Here is a 21,592-nt window from a genome sequence, read left to right as displayed (position 1 = left end):
TGTACAGACCTGATTTCCCAGAAGACACTTGTGTCAAGTTTAAAAATAAATGAGTGACGGCTATGTTGGGGGGTAATTAAAACAATGACGCAAGCAGACACAGGTGCCCTGATCAGTGAGTGAGGTACAATGCAAATGACTGTCAATAGTGGCCACATCTAAAACTGAAGTAAGACACAATGAACTATCAGTCTGTCATGACCAAACAACATCATGGTAAACGCATGAGGCTGCTACAAATGAACAACATCTCCACAAACCATCAGTCTGCTCTGAACTAACATCATCACAGAATTCATTTCTCTATGAATTAATAACATCGCACCAAAACCAGTCCCGTCCTAAATAAGAACTTCACAGCGTTACACTCAATCTGCTATAAATGAAAGAACATTATAGTAAATGCATCAGCCTGCCTGAGCTTTGCAATGCAGGTCTTCATATGACCCAACCACACTTGAGGGAGCCAACCATAGCAGATACACGACATTGACAGATTTGCTGGCATTTACAAAATAGCTTAATGAAAAACCAATTGACCATGTGGTCAAGATCATGGTCACGGTCAGGATGTTGGCTGACAATGACAAACGGTTGAGCAACATGTTAGCATTTAGGATAATAAGTGAACAAAGTGGACACTGCATGGGAACTTCATGGCAAGGAATGGTGGGTGAGACCAGGGTCCATGCAGACACACCTGCAGCGCGGCGTCAGGCATGCTGAGTCTCCGGACAAACATCTGGCCACTCTGGCCCGTGAAGAAGCGTTCGGAGCCCATGGTGCCCCCAGGTGGGAGGCCGGTGTTATAGAACATGAAGGTGTCGCTGCCAGATGTGGCCGTCAGACACGTCTTGTAGCAGTAGGTTTTGGTCAACGAGCCATTTCCTCGGACTTCGATGTAGTGGGGCTCCACCTTTAGGTCACGCCGAAGTACTACATTGTTGCCGGGCTGCTGGCCGCCGTGGCCCATGACGCCCTCTGCAGGAACCTTCTGCGTCACACAGCAGGGGGAGCAGGAGCCTGGCTGGGTGCAGTAGGCGTGGCAACGTACTATGGCAAGAACCACCACAGTCAGGAGGAACACGAAGGTGGTGGCACTGAGGGCGACGATCAGGTAGAGAGTCACGTTGGAGAAGAGCAGCGCCCCGGGTGGTCGGATAATCCGCTTGGGATCGGGGATCAGCTTGGGCGGGGCCTCCATGACGGCCACATTGACGGTGACGGTGGCGGACAGCGATGGCTCGCCCTGGTCATGCACCACCACCAAGATACTGAAGAAGGTGGAGTTGTCTTCTACCACCTTGCGGGTGGTGCGCACCTCACCCGTGTGCTCATGCACCTTGAACAGATCGGGCTCGCTGGCCTGCTCCAGCGAGTAGAGCAGCCAGGCGTTGCGGCCTGCGTCCGCGTCGTACGCGGCCACCTTGGTCACCAGGTGGCCGGCCTCGGCGTTCTTCAGCACCGTCTCGGTGAAGCGCGAGCCGTTGGCCGGAAGGCTCAGGATCTCCGGGGTGTGGTCATTTTGGTCGGTCACATACAGGTAGACGGTAGCCACGCGGCTGAGGGGGGGAACGCCGCCATCTTGGGCCTTCACCTGGAAGTGAAACTCCCGCAGCGTCTCGTAGTCGAAGGAGCGCAGGGCGTAGGCCTCGCCCGTGTCGGGCTGGACGGACACATATGACGTGACAGGGATGCCGTGGTTGTTGTCGTTGAGCACAGTATAGGTGATGCGGGCGTTCTCGTTAATGTCGGCGTCCTGCGCCCGAACACTGCATAGCGAGGCCCCGGGGGCGTTGTTCTCCACCACATACACGGTGTAGGACGTCTGCTCAAAGCGAGGCGGATTGTCGTTCACGTCTGCGACGTCCACCTCGATGGTCATCTGGGACGAAAGCGGGGGGGTGCCCCCGTCGGTGGCACGCAACGTCACATTGTAGGCGGCGGTGGTCTCCCGGTCCAGGAAGGCGGCCGTCACCAAGGTGTAGTAGTTCCGGAAAGACTTAATCTTAAATGGAAGCTCTGGGTCAATTTCCAGGCTGACCTGCTTGTTGGGACCCGAGTCTCGGTCCGTTACGCTGATCAGTGCCACCACTGTGTCGGCCCGTGCGTCCTCCCGTACGGGGCTGGACAGTGAGGACAGCACGATTTCCGGCACGTTGTCATTCACGTCCACCACTTCCACCACCACTTTACAGTGCACAGCCACGGCTGCGGGACCCCGGTCCATAGCCTGCACATACATTTCGTAGGAGCTGGTGTCCTCGTAGTCGACGGGGCTCCGCAATCTGATCTCCCCCGAGTTGGCATCCATGCTGAACATCTGCCGGACCCTCTCTGGTGTGTAGCTGCTGAAGGAATAATACACCTCCCCATTTGAGCCCTCATCCAGGTCAGTGGCATTTAGCTTTATGACCAGCGTGTCCTTGGGTGAGTTTTCCAGCAGTTTCACTTTATACACCGAGCTGTCAAAAACAGGAGTGTTGTCATTTGCATCCAGGACGCGCACGTTAATTGTAGCCGTGCCGGTTTTCGCTGGCGTGCCTCCATCCACAGCTGTCAGGATAAACTGATGGGAGGCGGTCTGCTCGCGGTCCAATGCCTTTTTAAGCACGAGCTCAATTTGCTTATTGTTCACCAATGGTCTGTTAGTGTCCAGCGCGAAATGCTCGTTTGGACTGAGGCGGTACAGCCGAATTGAATTAGACGCTATGTCAAGATCTTGCGCGCTCTCCATAGGAAAGCGAGAACCCGGGAGAGCAGCTTCGGAAATGTCCAGCTGGATCTCGCCCGTGGAGAACTGCGGCGCGTTATCATTCACGTCCAAAACCTCCACCTCCACATTATGCACTTCCGACGGATTCTCGACCACAACCTCCAGATTTAATAGGCAGGGTTTGTTTAAATCGCATAGCGTCTCTCGATCTATCCTGTCAGTCACACACAGTTTTCCATTTTTAGGATTGATACCCACGTATCGCTTTCCGTCGATAGAGGTTACCTTTAAATTTCGAGTCGACAGCTTTTTCAGATCTAGCCCCAAATCAAGCACGATATCTCCAACTACTGTTCCTTCTTCCGATTCCTCCGGAACCGAGTACCTAATTTGTCCAAATGCAAATCCGCCAAAAAGAAAAAAGACAAAAACGAAAATGGATATAGGCACGTTCCTCTTAATGTTCATACACCCCCTTTCCACGGCCATTGCAAGCGCATAGATTCCGCACACGGATTGAAATCAGCTATCCGTCTTTTTCTCTTCCAGGATGTTGCTTCGAGCAGCCTCGTTAAAAAAGACTCGATGTCCAGCTACATGCAAAACGACCAACACATCCACTCGGTCTGTCTTTAAACTGGTACTTCAGCGATGCCTCCATTTTCCTTTGTCCCTGCTTCTCTTTTTTTCTGCTCGGCGGCGGCTGACGGGTGTGTTTCCCTGCCGCTGGTGCTGCGGATCGCTCCTCGCAGCCCCCCCGCCCCCCTCTATCACCACCCTTATTTCTCTCCATTTCTCTCTCCCTCTCTGCCTGAGCGTGCGGAGCGGAGTCTGTGCTGGGGGATGGGCAGCCTTATCAAATACAGTTTGCTGCTTTCTTGCAGCTCAGAGTAAAATATTTAACCAAATTAAATTGTCGAAAACAAGACAATACTCATTAGTCACTGAGTACTTTCATGCACGCTTCATCGTGTGCACTAAATCAGATTTTACACGATGACGGGTGATACGTTCATTCGGAATTCTTTCCATCGGCGCCCGCATAGTAAATTTAGAAAACCTCATTACTGTTCTTTTTTTAACATTCACACGTCCTAGTCATTTGTGGAAGAATGGTACTGCGGTAGGGGGAATCATGGGGTTAATGTTTAGTCTTAGGCCTTACGCAAGAAGATAATGTTACATTTGAGGTTGTGGGAACAATACTTTGTTCTATAGGCTTCGGGACAGAGTATGTTGTTTTTGTTAAGGTAAAATTTGGCAGAATAAGTATGCTGCAGAAAATACGGCCTGGAACAGGCTGACCTCGCACCAGTCATGGAACTGTTCTAATTGGAAAGATGGAATGAATCTGCTGGGCTTGTGAAGGAAGGCTGTCATGTTAACAACCAACAGCACAGGAGCAATTGGGGATGGGGTGGGGGGGGGTGGGTGCTTTTATTGCTTGTCATAATTTCAGCTAATAATGTAAAATATTTAACGTCATTACAGGATATCACAGGTACACTTGCTTAACTGTTAGTACAAATAAAATGTAACGATAGAACAATAGGTAATTAATCAATCATGTAATCATTATGCATGTACTTAGTAAGCAAGATTGGAGGTTGGAAGAGGAAATTTATGGATGGACATGCTATATGGTGACCAATCATGTCTAAGAAAAACTTTTAAGGGGGGGGGGGTTGAAAGTATATAACAGAGCACTTTTCTTTTGCAGGGTGTGCAAGCACCCAGGTTATCTGGAGCATTCTGTCTCACCTCACTTGCATCACCTCACTAATAATGAAGATTTTTCCTTACAAACTCTGAATTTTGGGCTAAGTTTCCTGCCTGGGGCGAAGACGGTCCCTCGGAGTTCAACTTTTCAACATTACTCTAGGTTCTTTATAAGTGACTGAATACAGCCAAAACACCACCACGACAACAAAAGATTTAGATTCTGACATGCTTAGCTGATTTAAAACAAATAAATTAAAAAAATGCGAATTTCCCCAAGTATCAGTTAGAGGCAAGTGTCCTTAGGCAATTTTAATGTGTGAGAAAACATAAATTACATCACTTCCTCTAGTGCTGAATGACATCATTACCTGCCAGGTCACCTTCTCCTACCCCTAGCCCAGGACCAACAATGGCGATTAAACAGCATGTTTAATCACTGCAAAGCTTCAATGTATAAACCATGGTTATATTAATTGCTTCTCCCAGAATTGAAGATGGTACAAAGTCATTGCTATTTGATTAGTCTCATTGTAGCTATAATGTTGCACGTGCAGATGTACAGCAGTTTTCTTAAACTTTGACCAGGTCATATAATTTAGGAGCCGTATAAATGACTGCATTTATGCAGCACTGTGTTATATTTGCTGAGACCTCAGTTCGGGTTGAGTTTACGGTTTTACCCCGATGTCACATACAAATCTAAGAAAGGGGACGATTCAGGGGCGTCGCTGGACATGCGGGGTCTCCTGACCAAGTGACACAAGGTTCCGCTGTCGTCTGCTGGCGATTGGTGGGCGTCTGCTCAGCCTCCTCCACAAGCAGCCAATGCTGTTACTCCCTCAAATGCCGTTTGTCTACATCTCTTTTCCAATGCATGACCCCCATACCCAGCTGTCCAGTGGAGGGGCAGGGAGCCTGAAGTCTATCCGCATGAAGCTACAGAACAACCTGGACAGGCTGCCAATCAATTACCTTGGGAGGAAACCACAGGACTCAGAGGGACGCCGGACAGGCAGGGGAAAAATATCCACTGGCCACATACACCGAGCTGGTGGCAAGAATCGAACCCATATCCTCAGAGGTGCAAGGCTACAGTGCTACCTACCAAACCGCTACCTACCAAGATCCCTTCTCAAATGTACATCTGTTTGATTGTAATGTAAAAATGACAGGAATTATTATGGCACAACAAAACAAAGTGAAAAAGAGCAAAATAATTCAAGCTAGCGGGTAACAAAAAGGTTTTCCTTTAACAGGCCTCTCTTAACTTACACCCTGTGGATTTAGCTGCTAACTTGATTAGCACCTTCACCTTGAACAAGGACAGTTTCACTAACTCACTGCACGTTATCTGGGTAAAACACTTTTCTTACGGGTTACCATTTATAGCAGATCAGCCCCCATCCACGTTTCCCTCTCTCTCTCTCACTCTGTCCTTTTCCCTTCACACTCTCTCATCCTCTCTCTCCCTCTCTCACCCTGCATCTCCCACACCACCCCCGTCTTCCTCTCTCCTCCTCATTCTATTTCCTGCTCATTCCCTCCCTCTCTTCCTCCCTCTTCTGCTCTCTCTCTCTCTCATCCCACTCCAGCCTGTCTTGCTCCCTCTCTCTGCATCACCTGCTTTAAAAAATATCTTATAGATGTATTTTACATGACTACAGTCAGGGGTAGCAATAAAGATTTTGGAGCCCATTAAAGTGTATCATACTGGTCCCCCAACCCAGACCAATCCGATTATGTTCCAAATTTTTTAGAGCCCCTGAAACTCCCCCACCCCCCCTTTATGGCACCCCAGACTACAGTTAAAATTTTGTGTTTAAGGGCATGATTTGTTTTTCTACAGATATACATTTACGCTTATTTTTTCCATACTTAAACACCATGCAAAATCTCACACTGCGAGGAAGGCATTCATTTTAGAAATCAAGAAGGAGTGCAGTAAAGACGAGAGAAGATTGGTATTTTGGGAGTACAGTGTGTCATCATAAAGCAAAAATACATAATGAGAAAGAAGTACTGTGGACAGAGTAACAGAGAAACTGACAGCATTCTGCCAGCTGCCACTGCAAATCAATCTGTCATCCAGCAGAATGTGGCAAGCTGCTGAACTGCAGTCGATGCCTGTTGTCCCAGCAGGAAAACGAGCCAGTGTGCCAAGCAGATGAGTGCTCAGTGTAGGTGTATTAGTGTGGATGCATAATATGCTGTGTTCTTAGCACTGTGGAGGACAGGAGGAGAGGGACCAGGTGCATTTATGTGTGACAGGGAACCAAGCACAGGTAAGTGTGTTAGGAGACCATGCAGAACTAGGTGTGTCAGGGGACCAAAGGAGACCGGGTTCCGTTACTCTGTAACCTGCTGAAGGGCACTACTCTGATTCAGAGTCTCGCTCTCTCTCCCTCTCTCTCTCATTCATTCATTGTAAAACTTTTCAATGGGATACACAGAGAGCCTCCTGACTTCCACCCCAGTGAGCTGAGGCACAGTATCTACCTTCATATCTGGTCATAAATTCACACATCACACCCAATCAGAAAGCCAGCCTCACAACAGTTAACGAGCCAAACTGGTAAGGCTTCAAATACTGATATCGCACCCAGATCACAAGTATTAAAACCTATTTTAAATTATGTAGGCATGTGTGACAATTCATGTAATGGTTCAGTAGTAGAAAACGGTGGGTTTGAAACTAATAACAATATTACACACAATCACTTTGTAACCAATACAAATGTGGCCACTAACCAAAAGGAATGTGACAACAATAATAAGATCATTAACCAGAAAAAAGAAGAGAATGTAATCATTCACCTTTAAACAAAATGGGCACGGCTAATGCAACATGAAATACTAATTCTAAGTCATAGGTTTTTCTTTTCTGTTAGTCTGAGTGAGGTGGATATACAAAGTAAAACTTTTAAAAAGGCAAATTCATCTAAAAACACAAGCAATATTTCACAAATAATCCATGAATCCGTTTGAAAACCACTTATCTAGAATGTGGCCATGATGAGCCTGCAGTCCGTAGTGAGAAGCAAAGATCACGTGACGGGGAAGGCCAGTCCATCACAAGCCACACTCTCACCCTCATATCCCTGCACTCAATACCATTTATCATCACGAAGAAACGTATCACCAAGCAGGATCTCTAGCCGACTTGGATAACTTGTCAGATTTAAGGTACCCCAGTTTAAATGGGCTTCATCTTCTGACGCTAACTTCTAGCTCACCCTACCTCATATATGACAAGTCATCCGGCTACAACGGAAATCCAGCTTCGTCACACAGGCCCCAGTTGATTTATCCACACTTTTTTTTGTGAGACTGGAGAAAGAACAATGGAACAATGAAAGAAGATATACCCTCCAAATCAGGGGCGCTGCTAGAGATTTTGGGCCCCATGAAAGCATATCATATTAGGCCCCCCAGTCCAAACCAATCCAGTTATTTTCCTAATTTTTTAGGGCCCCTGTCACTCAGGGGCCCTTGGAATCGTCCTAGCTTTCCTCCCCCTTACGGCGCCCCTGCTCCAAATACAAAAATCCTTAGAAGTGTAAGGGCACAGTGTTAACCACTGAACCAGCATTCCACTCCTAACAATAAAAACAACAGCAACAAGCATCTGTTGTTATTATTGTTGTTTTGTTGTTGTTTTTGTTGTTGGGGCGGAATGCTGCTTGTTACAGTAGTAGCAGTAGTAGTTATAACAGCGGAAGTAGCAGCAAAACATAAGCAAACAAAGCAGAAGGCACTGGGTCATGTTGTAGCGCTATTTAGAATCACAAGGCCAGGCAGTGCATCTTACCTCTTTCAGAATCAGAGGTGCTGTCCAGCCTTGTGGTCCTGAACAGGATGCTGAGGCAGACAGTGCCTGTGTTCTGTTTTCAGGACCACAAGGCTGGACAGCGCCTCTAGTTCTGAAGGAGCCTGTCTGTTTCATTACCCCAGTCTTTTATATTTATCTTTAACAGGGACATTTGAAGGTTAAGCGGAAATCCAGAGCTTATCTCAGAAACTGTATAACATGGTGACAGTTATTTGAAAAAAGGCATTAAAAAAAAGATTTGAGACTTCACTAAAAATATTTCGGTCTTAAGCCTAGGGCTTAAGGCTGAAAATTATACTATTTTATATGTTATCGAACAATATACATATGTCATAACAAACACAGTCCATACTGAGTGACTGATTAAGAGAAAATAAATAAATTTGAGACCCGTATACAATGGCAAACAAATTCAAGAAAAATACCTGAAAACTCTGCATGTTTTAAAACAATAAATAATGCTGTCTTGCCTTTTTTCAGCAATATGATATGTAAAAGAGTGCTGGTTTAGAAAAGGGGGATGCCGATTCTCTCCCGGTGGTAACCTTTACAGGGTGTCCGATCAGAACACTGGGTTTATTTGCCTACCTCTGACAGGTTATTCTATAGCTGGATAATAAACATTTGCTCCGGTTACAAAGTATAGTTGCGGTACGAATAAACTGCATACTCACTCAGCATGCACACACAACTACACCATAAAACCCAACAATACTTTGTAGAACTACAGCGTATAACTCTGCATCCAGCCTAAAGGAAAGAGAAGAAGAAAAAAAACCAAGGTGGGGTCCTGCGTGATGCCTCCAATGGCCGAAATAATGCCTGCTCAAAACACTGTACAATATATATATTGTGTGCGTGTGTGTGTGTGAAAATTGTTACTCAGTGAAGAAAAACAAAATAGCTTATTGAGAGAACATGTGTCATGCAATATAGGAAGGACTGTGAGATTGCAGTGTCTGTAACCTGCATCCGACCCCACTTTGTTCAGCCATTCATAATAACCATTGGTTGTGGCCAGATATGTTATGCTATGTTGGGCTGTCCATGTATTCACGCTTTATCTCAACTGACATAGAACATTATTTAAAGTTGAACGCTGTAAAACTGAAACATTGAATATTGCAGAAAAGGCTGTTAAATGAGCGGTTTGTTAATTGTACAGTGTTATGTACAGTATATATATATATTATGTATATATGTAGCTTATTAAGAGAAAATGTGTCATGCAATATAGGAGGGACTGTGAGATTGCAGTGTGTGAAACACATTCATTACTGAAAAAAGGTCTTAAACCACCAAAGACAATTATGTGTAAGATTAGTATATGTACAAGTAAAATTAATTACAACGAAGGGTTACAAAAATCTTATCTGCTCTCCAGAAAGTTACTGATACCCTGCTGGATAACATGAGCAGCACAGCTGTGGTACCCAAACCTCTCCTCTGGGGGCAGCAGAGCTTTCCCACGTTTAGCTTTAATCCTACCACCAGTTCCCTTGATTCAATTGATTAATAGTGTTCAAGTTCAACAAATTGATGAGTATAATACTTGGCCACTGCAAATACGTCAGAAGATGCTTCAAAACGGCAAGATTGTCACACTTTGACAGATGTCTAAATGTAATTTTACACCAATAGAAACATAATTTAAACAAAGTTTTCTTTAGCAGTCTAAGAATTTACTTAAATTTACTTTTACTTTAATTTACTTTTACTTTAATTTACTTTTAATTGTACTGCAATTCTTTTTCTTGTATTACAAACACATTTGAGAATGAGAAATGCAAATATTCTATTTATTGTTGATTGCGCCATTTTAAATAATATGTGGAAGACGAGCATTACGGTGAGTATTTTGTCATATCGTAGAATTATTTTTAGCTATAAGTCAAACCATGGTGGGCCTATAGCTATTGAGTGAGGCTGCAAATCAAATCAGACTGAGAGAAATAAGATAAAATCTGCCCTGATTCTGTGAGAATTCTTTTCTTTAAGAGTTACGGTAGTGTAGTGTGAGCCAATCCAGTTTCAGATGCATCATAACCCTACATACCATCCTGCTGAAACAGCATCTAGCACCGTGGTGCTGAATTGTTTGTTTTTAGCATTTTGGCCCTTAGCACATACTGCACTAAAAATAAATTAGGAGAGGAATTTCCAAATACACTGACTATATTGTGTTGTTCTCAAAAACTTTGTTGAAATGATTCCATAAATATACAGCCCTTTATATTTTTTAAAATATTTTAAAAGTCAGAATCACAGAGGAATTCATGTCTCTGTACAAATGTCCCCATCCATCCAGAGAAAGAACTGTTTCTAACTGCTTAACAAAAGACTCAGTAGAAATAACGGTTTACAAAAAACTCTCAGTGATGATCAGTAATTGAGTAAATATCACCAGAAAAAAAGGACAACAAGAACATTTTAGGCCTAACTAACCTAACTAATCCGCAATTATATATTAACTTTTTTGATTGCATATCTCACAGTTTCACAGGTATAATATTTAATTTCAAAGAAACCTTTACATATTAACTAAAAGTCAAAATGTATACAAAAATAAAAATCGATATTATATTTTAAAAACCTTCCCGTTTCTCACCTTCTCCCGGGTCGGCAGTGTTTGGTTCCGTTTCAAAGAATCAGCCCCATTAATACTGATCAGTTCAGCATCTGCAGGCGGGAACGGCGCCGGGAAAACCACTACGTCACTCTTCAGTGTGTCTGAGCTAAAACACACGTCATACTGCTGGGTGGATTTAGAGTAAGACCAGCTCCCGTCGGGATGTGTGGTGATCACCGGAGCGCTGTATCTACTCAAACTGGTGTCCGTCCTGTGGCATTTCACGGCTAACAAACTGATGAGGCTCAGCAAAAATATCACCGACACAGACACGATGGCGATCAGCAAATACAGGTTTAAGTCCGAAAAACTCTCCTCTTTGGTCGGTAGTTGTTTGAAGTGAGTCTGAATTTCACTGTTACTTTCAACAACCACGACGTCAATAGACACAGTGGCTGACAGGGATGGGTCTCCGCCATCAGAAACCAAAATGACCAGCGGGTGAGTCTTCAGGTCATTGTCACTCATTCGCCTCTTTGTCCGAATCTCCCCGCTGCTGGTTCCGATTCTAAACAGGTTGCTTCCCTTGGGTTCCGCGATGTGGTAAGAGAGCAGCGCATTATAACCAGAGTCCGCATCTACAGCTCTGATCTTGGCCACGAAGTAGCCCGCTTCGGCAGAGTAAGGAATGCTCTCAGTACTGACGGAGCCCTGGTCCGAATAGGGCAGAAGGATCCCAGGACTGTTGTCATTCTCATCCAGGATAAAAACCTTCACGGTCACGTTGCTGCTTAGAGGAGGCTCACCAGAGTCTGTGGCCTGAACTTGAAATTGAAACGTTTTCATTTCTTCGTAGTTAAAAGACTGTAAGCTGTATATCTCCCCACTGGCAGAATTAACGTTTATTACACTAGAAAGCGGAACTCTGGCTGAAGAGCCTTCAATGAGCGAGTAAGAAACTCGGGCGTTTTCATTTTCATCCGGATCTGCCGCAGACACAGTATATATAACGGTGCCGATCTGATTGTTCTCTTTTACATAGATATTTATTAGCGGCTCTGGGAAACGCGGCGCGTTGTCGTTCACATCAGAAACGTGCACGGTAATGACGCTGGTGCTGGAGAGAGCCGGGGTTCCCTCATCTGTAGCTGTGATGGTGACGTTATACTGAGAAACAATTTCTCTGTCCAGCGGTCCATCAAGAATAATAGAATAGTAGTTGCTATATGATGTTTGAAGCTTAAAAGGAACCGCACCGTTTAATGTACAATTTAATTTTCCATTGCTGCCTCCGTCGTTATCAGTAACAGTAACGAGGGCTATCGCGGCTCCTATTTTTGAGTCTTCCTTGATAGTGTTCAACAAAGAAGTAACACTAATTTGAGGTAAGTTGTCATTGACGTCGGTTACCTCAACAATCAGTTTACAATGTGTAACCATGGGCGACTGGCCTTTATCTTGAGCTTCCACTCTAATTTCATAGAATGCAGACTTTTCGAAATCTATGTCACCTTTCACGGTGACGTCTCCGGTGTCCGGATGGATCATAAAAGTGTCCAAAATCTTTTCCTGGCCGTGTCTATTAAACAAATACAAAACCTCTCCATTTTTTCCTTCGTCTGCGTCCGTCGCATTCAGTGATATAATTTTAGTCCCTGGTGGCGCATTTTCAACAACACGAACTTTATAAAGCGAGCTGCTAAATACCGGACTGTTGTCATTGTTGTCCAACACGTTCACGGTAATCTGTAATGTCCCGGATCGTGGAGGTTTTCCTCCGTCAAACGCAGTAAGTACGAGCTGGATCATGGCCTGTTTCTCTCTGTCTAAAGCTTTCTGTAGCACTAACTCAGCAGATACACTCTGCTCTCCCTCTCTTTGTATTTCCAGAGTAAAGTGGTCGTTCGGACTAAGCTTGTACGTTTTTACAGAGTTACTACCCACATCAGGATCAAAAGCACTCATTAAAGAAAATCGAGTGCCAGACGGGGTTGATTCTGAAATATTCAAAATCTGCCATTTCACGGGAAAGGTAGGCGAATTGTCATTTATATCTAATACATTTATTTCTACTCGGTGCAGACTCAAAGGATTTTGAATTATCGCCTCCAAGTTTAAAGAACAGGAACGGGCATTTGGACAAATATCCTCTCGATCAATTCTGTCATTTACATACAAAACTCCCGTTTTCAGATTTACCTTGAAATATGTCTGCAGTCCTGAAACCAACTGAAACATGCGTGCTTCCATTTCCTGGACGTTAATATTCAAATCTTTGGCTATATTTCCGACAAATGTACCTCGATTTACTTCCTCGGAGACGGAATATTCGATCTGCCCCCATGCCAGTCCGCAAATTATAACAAAGATCAAATAGAGAATCCAACACCGAACAGGCCTATTTGCGAGCCGTGGGACATCCATCGTTTAAAGCGCCTACTTACAATTCTACTACACCATCCAGCCGCTCATAATAAAACAAAATCGCCAGAATCAGTGCAGCATTTTAATTCCACTCCTCCACTGCGGCCAGTGTTGCCATAACACAATGACGGTAGTGCATATTCCGACTACAAGCCCAACATGCCCACATGACTGGCCATGAAAGAGGCGGATCCCGGATCAGACTTCACGGTCAGCAACGACATCATGTGGATAAAATAGGGTGCGACATGGAAATCTTTTATTTAACTGAAACAGTTACCTTGGAAGACTAGTAATATAATAAAACAAAATACTGCAACTAAGAAAAGGAAACTCAGGAAGGTAAAAGAGGATAATATATAACAGCAGACGCAGTCGCTGCCATTGCAGTTGTTTGCAACTACTCAACACTAAATAACTGGAAAGAAGAGCAGGTTTTAGTGTGCAAATTTAAAAAATCACAAAAACAAAAAAAAAAACTGGAAGCTTTAAAGGAAGCTCAGGTGACCAAACTGAATAAAAGAAACCCTTAAGATTGTAGAAAAATATTGCATTCTGGCATTTTAAAATAACGTTTTACACCAACGATGCATGGTGGCCGAGTGGGTAGCACCGTTCGCTCACCCCTCTGGGCCCAGGATTCGAGTCTCCGCTATGGATCACGTGATCTCTTCGTGTCATCAGAGAGTCCATAAATATGCTCAGGTAAACCGGCGCTGCCAAACTGCCCATAGATATGCATGTGAGTGAGCCCTAGTTGGGCCCCTTCCCAACTACGGCTCGAATATTCCGTTCCCTGCCGTGCCCTTCGAGGTTAAGGGTGCTTAAACTCAAATGAGATCTTGATTAGCACTCCTGGTATAGTCCAATGACAAAATAAAATAGAAGAAAGGGCCACGACGATATTAAGTTATTAAGCATAGGCCTATATCTGCTTTCTAGTTAAAAATATGTATAACAAAACAAGCCGTAAAGTAGAAAACAACAGAAAATGTTGGAGCGAAGTTTAGATAAATTGGTGAGGAAAAAAATTCTGAATGAATATAAACAGAAGAATAGTTCTGTCAGGTATGCTACTCCCACACCTAATTGCTGTTGGGTAGAGTATGGTTCCTTTTCAATGTATCACCCCATGAATGCTTATCAATTCCGCATCAGCAGGAGAAAAGTTGGTTGGAAAAAACAATAAGTCACTCTTCAGTGTGTCTGAGCTAAAATACGTCATACTGCTGGGTGGATTTAGAGTAAGACCACCTCCCGGCGCTGTATCTACTCAAACTGGTGACACTGAATAGGCGAATGTATATACATTGCAACGAAAACATTAATGACATTACAGTCTTACCTTCTCACTGTTGGGCAATGTCTGGGTCCGTTTCAAAGTATCAGTTCCGTTAATACTGATCAGTTCAGCATCTGCAGGCGGGAACGGCGCCGGGAAAACCACTACGTCACTCTTCAGTGTGTCTGAGCTAAAACACACGTCATACTGCTGGGTGGATTTAGAGTAAGACCAGCTCCCGTCGGGGTGTGTGGTGATCACCGGAGCGCTGTATCTACTCAAACTGGTGTCCGTCCTGTGACATTTCACGGCTAACAAACTGATGAGGCTCAGCAAAAATATCACCGACACAGACACGATGGCGATCAGCAAATACAGGTTTAAGTCCGAAAAACTCTCCTCTTTGGTCGGAAGATGCCTGAACTGAGTCTGAATTTCACTGTTACTTTCAACAACCACGACGTCAATAGACACAGTGGCTGACAGGGATGGGTCTCCGCCATCAGAAACCAAAATGACCAGCGGGTGAGTCTTCAGGTCATTGTCACTCATTCTCCTCTTAGTCCGTATCTCCCCGCTGCTGGTTCCGATTCTAAACAGGTTGCTTCCCTTGGGTTCCGCAATGTGGTAAGAGAGCAGCGCATTATAACCAGAGTCCGCATCTACAGCTCTGATCTTGGCCACGAAGTAGCCCGCTTCGGCAGAGTAGGGAATGCTCTCAGTACTGACGGAGCCCTGGTCCGAATAGGGCAGGAGGATCCCAGGACTGTTGTCATTCTCATCCAGGATAAAAACCTTCACGGTCACGTTGCTGTTTAGAGGAGGGTCACCAGAGTCTGTGGCCCGAACTTGAAATTGAAACGTTTTAATTTCTTCGTAGTTAAATGACTGTACGCTGTATATCTCCCCACTGGCCGAATTAACGTTTATTACACTAGAAAGCGGAACACTGGCTGAAGAGCCTTCAATGAGCGAGTAAGAAACTCGGGCGTTTTCATTTTCATCCGGATCAGCCGCAGACACGGTATATATAACGGTGCCGATCTGATTGTTCTCTTTTACATAGATATTTATCAACGGCTCTGGGAAACGCGGCGCGTTGTCGTTTACATCAGAAACGTGCACGGTAATGACGCTGGTGCTGGAGAGAGGCGGGGTTCCCTCATCTGTAGCTGTGATGGTGACGTTGTATTGAGAAGCAATCTCCCTGTCCAGCGATCCGTGAACAACTAATGAATAATAGTTTTTAAAAGAAGACTGCAGTTTAAAAGGCAACGAACCAATTATCTCAGATTTCACCATTCCATTTTCTCCTTCATCTTTATCAGAAACTGTTATCAATGCCACAGCTGTACCACTTGTAGCGTCTTCCTTGATACTTTTCTTTAGTGGCGTGACTGATATTTCAGGACGATTGTCATTCAAGTCAGTAACTTCGATCAGAACTTTACATTGCGAACTGCGCGAGGGGACGCCTTTGTCTCTAGCTTCTACACGGATTTCAAAATTAGGATTTTCTTCGTAATCAATTTTGCCTTTTACAGATATTTCACCAGTCATTGAATCTATGGTAAAAATGTTAAGGTTTACGTTTCTTTGCCCAGGTATAGAGTAAAGTATTTGCCCATTTAATCCTTCATCTGGATCGGTCGCATTCAGTGTTAAGACCGGTGTTGCGTAAGGAACATTTTCTTTCAGTTTAACCTTATACAACGGCTTGCTAAACGCTGGGCTGTTATCGTTCACATCCATCACGTTCACTGTTATCTGTAAAGTTCCGGATCTGGGATATTTTCCGCCGTCAACAGCAGTTACTACAAGCCTAATTACGGCCTGTTTCTCTCGGTCTAATGATTTCTGAAGCAGTAATTCTGCGGATACAGTCGGATCTCCCTCGTTCTGTATTTCTAGACTAAAGTAATCATTCGGATTCAGTTTATAGGTTTTTACCGAGTTACTGCCCACATCGAAATCTTCTGCCATAGGAATAGAGAATTTATCAAATGGAATAGCGATTTCGGTTATATTTATCTCTGTTTCATGCTGTGGAAAAAATGGCGCGTTGTCATTTATGTCCAATACAATAATTTCAAGACGGAATAGCTTTAGAGGATTATGGACAATGGCTTCTAAAAATAAAGAACATTTCGAAAGGCCAGGACACAGTTCCTCTCGGTCGATTCTATCATTCACAAAAAACACCCCAGTTCTTAAGTTTACCTCAAAATATTTCCTGCTGGATCCCGACACAATCTGGAACATTCGCGACTCCATTTCATTAACATTAATGTTCAAGTCCTTCGCTATATTTCCAACCACGGTTCCCTTGTCCACCTCCTCTGACACGGAGTACACAATCTGCCCAAAGGATGAATCCCATAAACAAAGGAGTGTTAGCAACCATATCCAGACACATTTTATACGAACAAAATCACCCATCGCCAATATCTTGTCATCCAGTGCTTTCAGACGGAAGCCACATGCATATTACACTTACAGAGATATCCACTAAATTCAAAATAAATAAAACACTGGCTATGCGGGAACACCGGGGCATATCATAACACGTTACTCTGCAGATTCGCTTTTCAGTAAAGACCATTCCACTCTGCGTGAGACTGAAGGTGGAGCCCAGATAAAAGATTTTGGAGTTTGTTAACCCTCGGTCAACAGCGACACCACGTGTTTTCTCAGGTTAACTGGATTAAACTCAGATTAGTTCTCCATCCATCGGGCACAGGGAGAATAATGATCAAAAATTTATTAAAACGCTACCTTGAGAATTATTCTAAGAGTCGGCTGCCCAGTCTTTTTGCTGAAAATTCATTTCCATGATGCTCAATGAGCAATATATTGCTGACGCTCCTCTCCAAATCTTACTATGGAAAACAGGCCAAATTTTTATGTATTTTCCAGGGAAAAAACACCGTTTTCTTTCTTTTTTTTAAAACCAAGGTGTCATGTTACATTTAAATTGTTTCACATACAGGCTATATATTAATTGTAATACTAAGTACGAAAGGTATTATACTTTAAGCGATTTAGGCTAATTTCTGAATAAATCACTACTACCAGGGGCGCCGTAAGGGGAAGGAAAGCTAGGACGATTCCAAGGGCCCCTGAGTGACAGGGGCCCTAAAAAATTAGGAAAATAACTGGATTGGTTTGGACTGGGGGGCCTAATATGATATGCTTTCATGGGGCCCAAAATCTCTAGCAACGCCCCTGACTACTACTATACTACTACTACAACTTCTACTACTACTACTACTACTACTATTATTATTATTATTATTATTATTATTATTATTAAATAATAATAATTAATAAACGACGCCGTTCCGCGGATAATGCTTGAAGTACGCGGCCATCAAGCAAGAAGGCGAGTAATAATGAGATTTCAATTTCATTCTTCGAATGAAAGACTACCACGGTTTATTAGATGCATTTTTCTGGGGAAAAACACCATCTTATATTTGGAGACAAACTGTGCTGCTCAAAGCAGTAACATAGATCAAGCTATGAACATTTATTGGCACATAGATAATAATTAGCTTCTAAGAAATTACAATGAAAAGGAAGCTGAATAGGCGAATGTATACATTGCAACGAAAACCGTAATGACATTACAGGCTTACCTTTTCCCGGGTCGGCAGTGTTTGGTTTCGTTTCAAAGTGTCCGCCTCATTAATACTGATCAGTTCAGCATCTGCAGACGGGAACGGCGCCGGGAAAACCACTACGTCACTCTTCAGTGTGTCTGAGCTAAAACACACGTCATACTGCTGGGTGGATTTAGAGTAAGACCAGCTCCCGTCGGGGTGTGTGGTGATCACCGGAGCGCTGTATCTACTCAAACTGGTGTCCGTCCTGTGGCATTTCACGGCTAACAAACTGATGAGGCTTAGCAAGAATATCACGGACACAGACACGATGGCGATCAGCAAATACAGGTTTAAGTCCGAAAAACTCTCCTCTTTGGTCGGTAGTTGTTTGAAGTGAGTCTGAATTTCACTGTTACTTTCAACAACCACGACGTCAATAGACACAGTGGCTGACAGGGATGGGTCTCCGCCATCAGAAACCAAAATGACCAACGGGTGAGTCTTCAGGTCATTGTCACTCATTCGCCTCTTAGTCCGTATCTCCCCGCTGCTGGTTCCGATTCTAAACAGGTTGCTTCCCTTGGGTTCCGCGATGTGGTAAGAGAGCAGCGCATTATAACCAGAGTCCGCATCTACAGCTCTGATCTTGGCCACGAAGTAGCCCGCTTCGGCAGAGTACGGAATGCTCTCAGTACTGACGGAGCCCTGGTCCGAATAGGGCAGGAGGATCCCAGGACTGTTGTCATTCTCATCCAGGATAAAAACCTTCACGGTCACGTTGCTGTTTAGAGGAGGGTCACCAGAGTCTGTGGCCAGAATTTGAAATTGAAACGTTTTCATTTCTTCGTAATTAAATGACTGTAAGCTGTATATCTCCCCACTGGCCGAATTAACGTTTATTACACTAGAAAGCGGAACTCTGGCTGAAGAGCCTTCAATGAGCGAGTAAGAAACTCGGGCGTTTTCGTTTTCATCCGGATCAGCCGCAGACACGGTATATATAACGGTCCCGATCTGATTGTTCTCTTTTACATAGATATTTATTAGCGGCTCTGGGAAACGCGGTGCGTTGTCGTTCACATCAGAAATGTGCACGATAATGACGCTGGTGCTGGAGAGAGGCGGGGTTCCCTCATCTGTAGCTGTGATGGTGACGTTGTAATGAGAAGAAATTTCTCTGTCCAGCGGTCCGGCGACCACTAGTGAATAATAGTTTTTAATAGAAGTCTGCAATTTAAAAGGAAAAGAACCGACTATATCGCAATTCACCATTCCATTTCTGCCTCCATCTTTATCAGAAACTGTAATCAGCGCCACAGTTGTTCCGTTAGTTGCGTCTTCCTTTAAACTTTTCATTAGTGGAGTGATTGATATTTCTGGGTGATTGTCATTCAAATCAATAACTTCGATCAGAACTTTACATTGCGTATTGCGTGGAGGGACGCCTTTATCTGTAGCTTCTACGTGTATTTCAAAGGCAGGATGTTCTTCATAATCAATACTCCCTTTCACCGATATTTGACCAGTATAGGGATCGATACTGAAAACGTCCAAGTTAACGCTTTTGTGCTGAACCATTGAGTAACGTATTTGGCCATTTACTCCATCATCCGGATCAGTCGCAATCAGTGTTATTACGGATGTACTGTATGGAACATTCTCATTTAGTTTAGCCTTATACAACGGCTTGCTAAACGCTGGGGTGTTGTCATTCACATCCATCACGTTCACAGTGACCTGCAGGGTTCCCGACCTGGGAGGTTTTCCGCCGTCAACAGCAGTAACTACTAGCGATATTACGGCCTGTTTCTCTCGGTCCAGTGCTTTCAGTAGCATTAAGACAGCAGCCACGCTCTGGTCACCTCCGCTCTGTACATCCAAACTAAAATGCTCATTCTGGCTTATCTTGTATGTTTTCACCGAGTTACTCCCCACATCAGGATCTTCTGCCATAACAACAGCGATTTTTTCCCCTGGATTAGCAATTTCTGTTATATTTAAATCGATCTTATTCCGTGGAAAAAATGGTGCGTTATCATTTACGTCTAACACATTAATTTCTATGCGGTGAAGATTTAAAGGATTGTGAATAATGGCTTCTAAAAATAAACTACATTTCAGAGCACCAGAACACAGTTCCTCTCGGTCGATTCTCTCATTCACAAACAATGCGCCACTTTTTAAATTTACCTCAAAATATTTCCTGCTGGATCCCGACACAATCTGAAACATCCGCGACTCCAGTTCATTGACATTAAGACCCAGATCCTTCGCTATATTTCCAACCACGGTTCCCTTGCTCACCTCCTCTGACACGGAGTACACAACCTGTCCATCGGATGAATCCCATAAACAAAGGAGTGTTAGCAACCATATCCAGTCACATTTCACACGAACAAAATCATCCATCGCTATGTTCTTCACATCCGATCCTTTGAGGTGAGAGCAGCCAACATATTAAAGTATACAGAGATATAGGCCTATAGATAAATAGATAAATCGGCGACCGCATACGAGGCCTGTAGTATTTCTCTAACACGTTACCGTACAGCTTATCGTTTCAGCACAGAGCATTCCGTTCTGCATCTTATTGAAGGTGGGGCCTAGACAGGAGATGTTCAAGTTTTTAAACTCGCGGTCAACAGCGACACCGTGTGTTTTCTCTGATTAACTGGTTAAATCTCAGGCTGGTTATCCATCCATCCATTCATCCATCCATCCATTCATCCCTCTTCCAATAGTTTAATTTGATCCGGATCTCAGAAATAGTAGTTCTTATTTACGGAATGAAGACATTCAGTTGATAAAAACTTCAGAACATGCTGCTTCGCGATATTGCAGTATACTTGATTTTCTTTACACAAAACTCTGTACTTATTATGACTCCATTTCCCTATTTAAAATATAATTATTATCACTTATTAAGTTTATGTTTTTTGTTTTGTTTTACTACTTAGGAAAATAATAAAATTAAATATAATAACTGACAACTCAGGCTGCACTGCAGTTACTCCAACTTGCTGGATGTTATGCTACAGAAGAAATAGAGATATTTTCTCTGCTTTGCTCTATACTGTTTCAAATAAAGCATATTGAACAATAATTATTCTTCTGTTAGCTTCATGAGACGGCTTTTTAATACAAATGTTCAGAAATTCCAAAAAAAAATTACTTTTCAAAATGCATGAAAAGAATTTGACGAAAAAAAAAACAAGTGTAACATGTCATTGACAGTCAACAATATGCCATGAGAACCAAAGTCACACTTACCAATCAGCAAAGCAAACTGGTTGAAATACTGCACCAAGGCTCACTGTTAATGATAAGTAAGGCACCACGTTTTAAAGCATCATCTCAGATATCATGTCTAAAGCAAAAAGGAACTCTACTGAAGATCCAACGCATGTTGGCATAAAGGTCCCATCAGGCTGAACTTTACACATGA

At 43.7% G+C, this 21,592-nt stretch overlaps 1 protein-coding gene across 10 annotated transcripts in view; it reads right to left on the bottom strand.

The window, feature by feature from the left end:
- LOC111833350 (protocadherin alpha-C2-like) overlaps window positions 1-21,592 on the bottom strand; it is a 110,006-nt gene that overhangs the window by 11,959 nt on the left and 76,455 nt on the right. Inside the window, exon 1 of one of the 10 annotated variants that reach the window (XM_072701982.1) lies at window positions 18,181-20,852. The exons of 6 other annotated variants lie outside the window; for them this stretch is intronic. In XM_072701982.1, coding sequence (XP_072558083.1) covers window positions 18,181-20,556 — 2,376 coding nt within the window. In that variant the 5' untranslated portion in view covers window positions 20,557-20,852. Of the gene's footprint in view, window positions 1-700; window positions 4,143-10,875; window positions 13,021-14,605; window positions 16,860-18,180; window positions 20,853-21,592 lie in introns of those variants that run through there. 3 more of the 10 variants (XM_072701986.1, XM_072701989.1, XM_023794221.2) reach the window with 3 other exon arrangements.

Source organism: Paramormyrops kingsleyae, chromosome 18 (genome assembly GCF_048594095.1).
Source record: "Paramormyrops kingsleyae isolate MSU_618 chromosome 18, PKINGS_0.4, whole genome shotgun sequence".
In the NCBI taxonomy this organism is placed as follows: domain Eukaryota; kingdom Metazoa; phylum Chordata; class Actinopteri; order Osteoglossiformes; family Mormyridae; genus Paramormyrops; species Paramormyrops kingsleyae.
The sequence above is the reverse complement of the archived record's forward strand: the minus strand, read 5'-3'. Positions and strand labels throughout refer to the sequence as shown.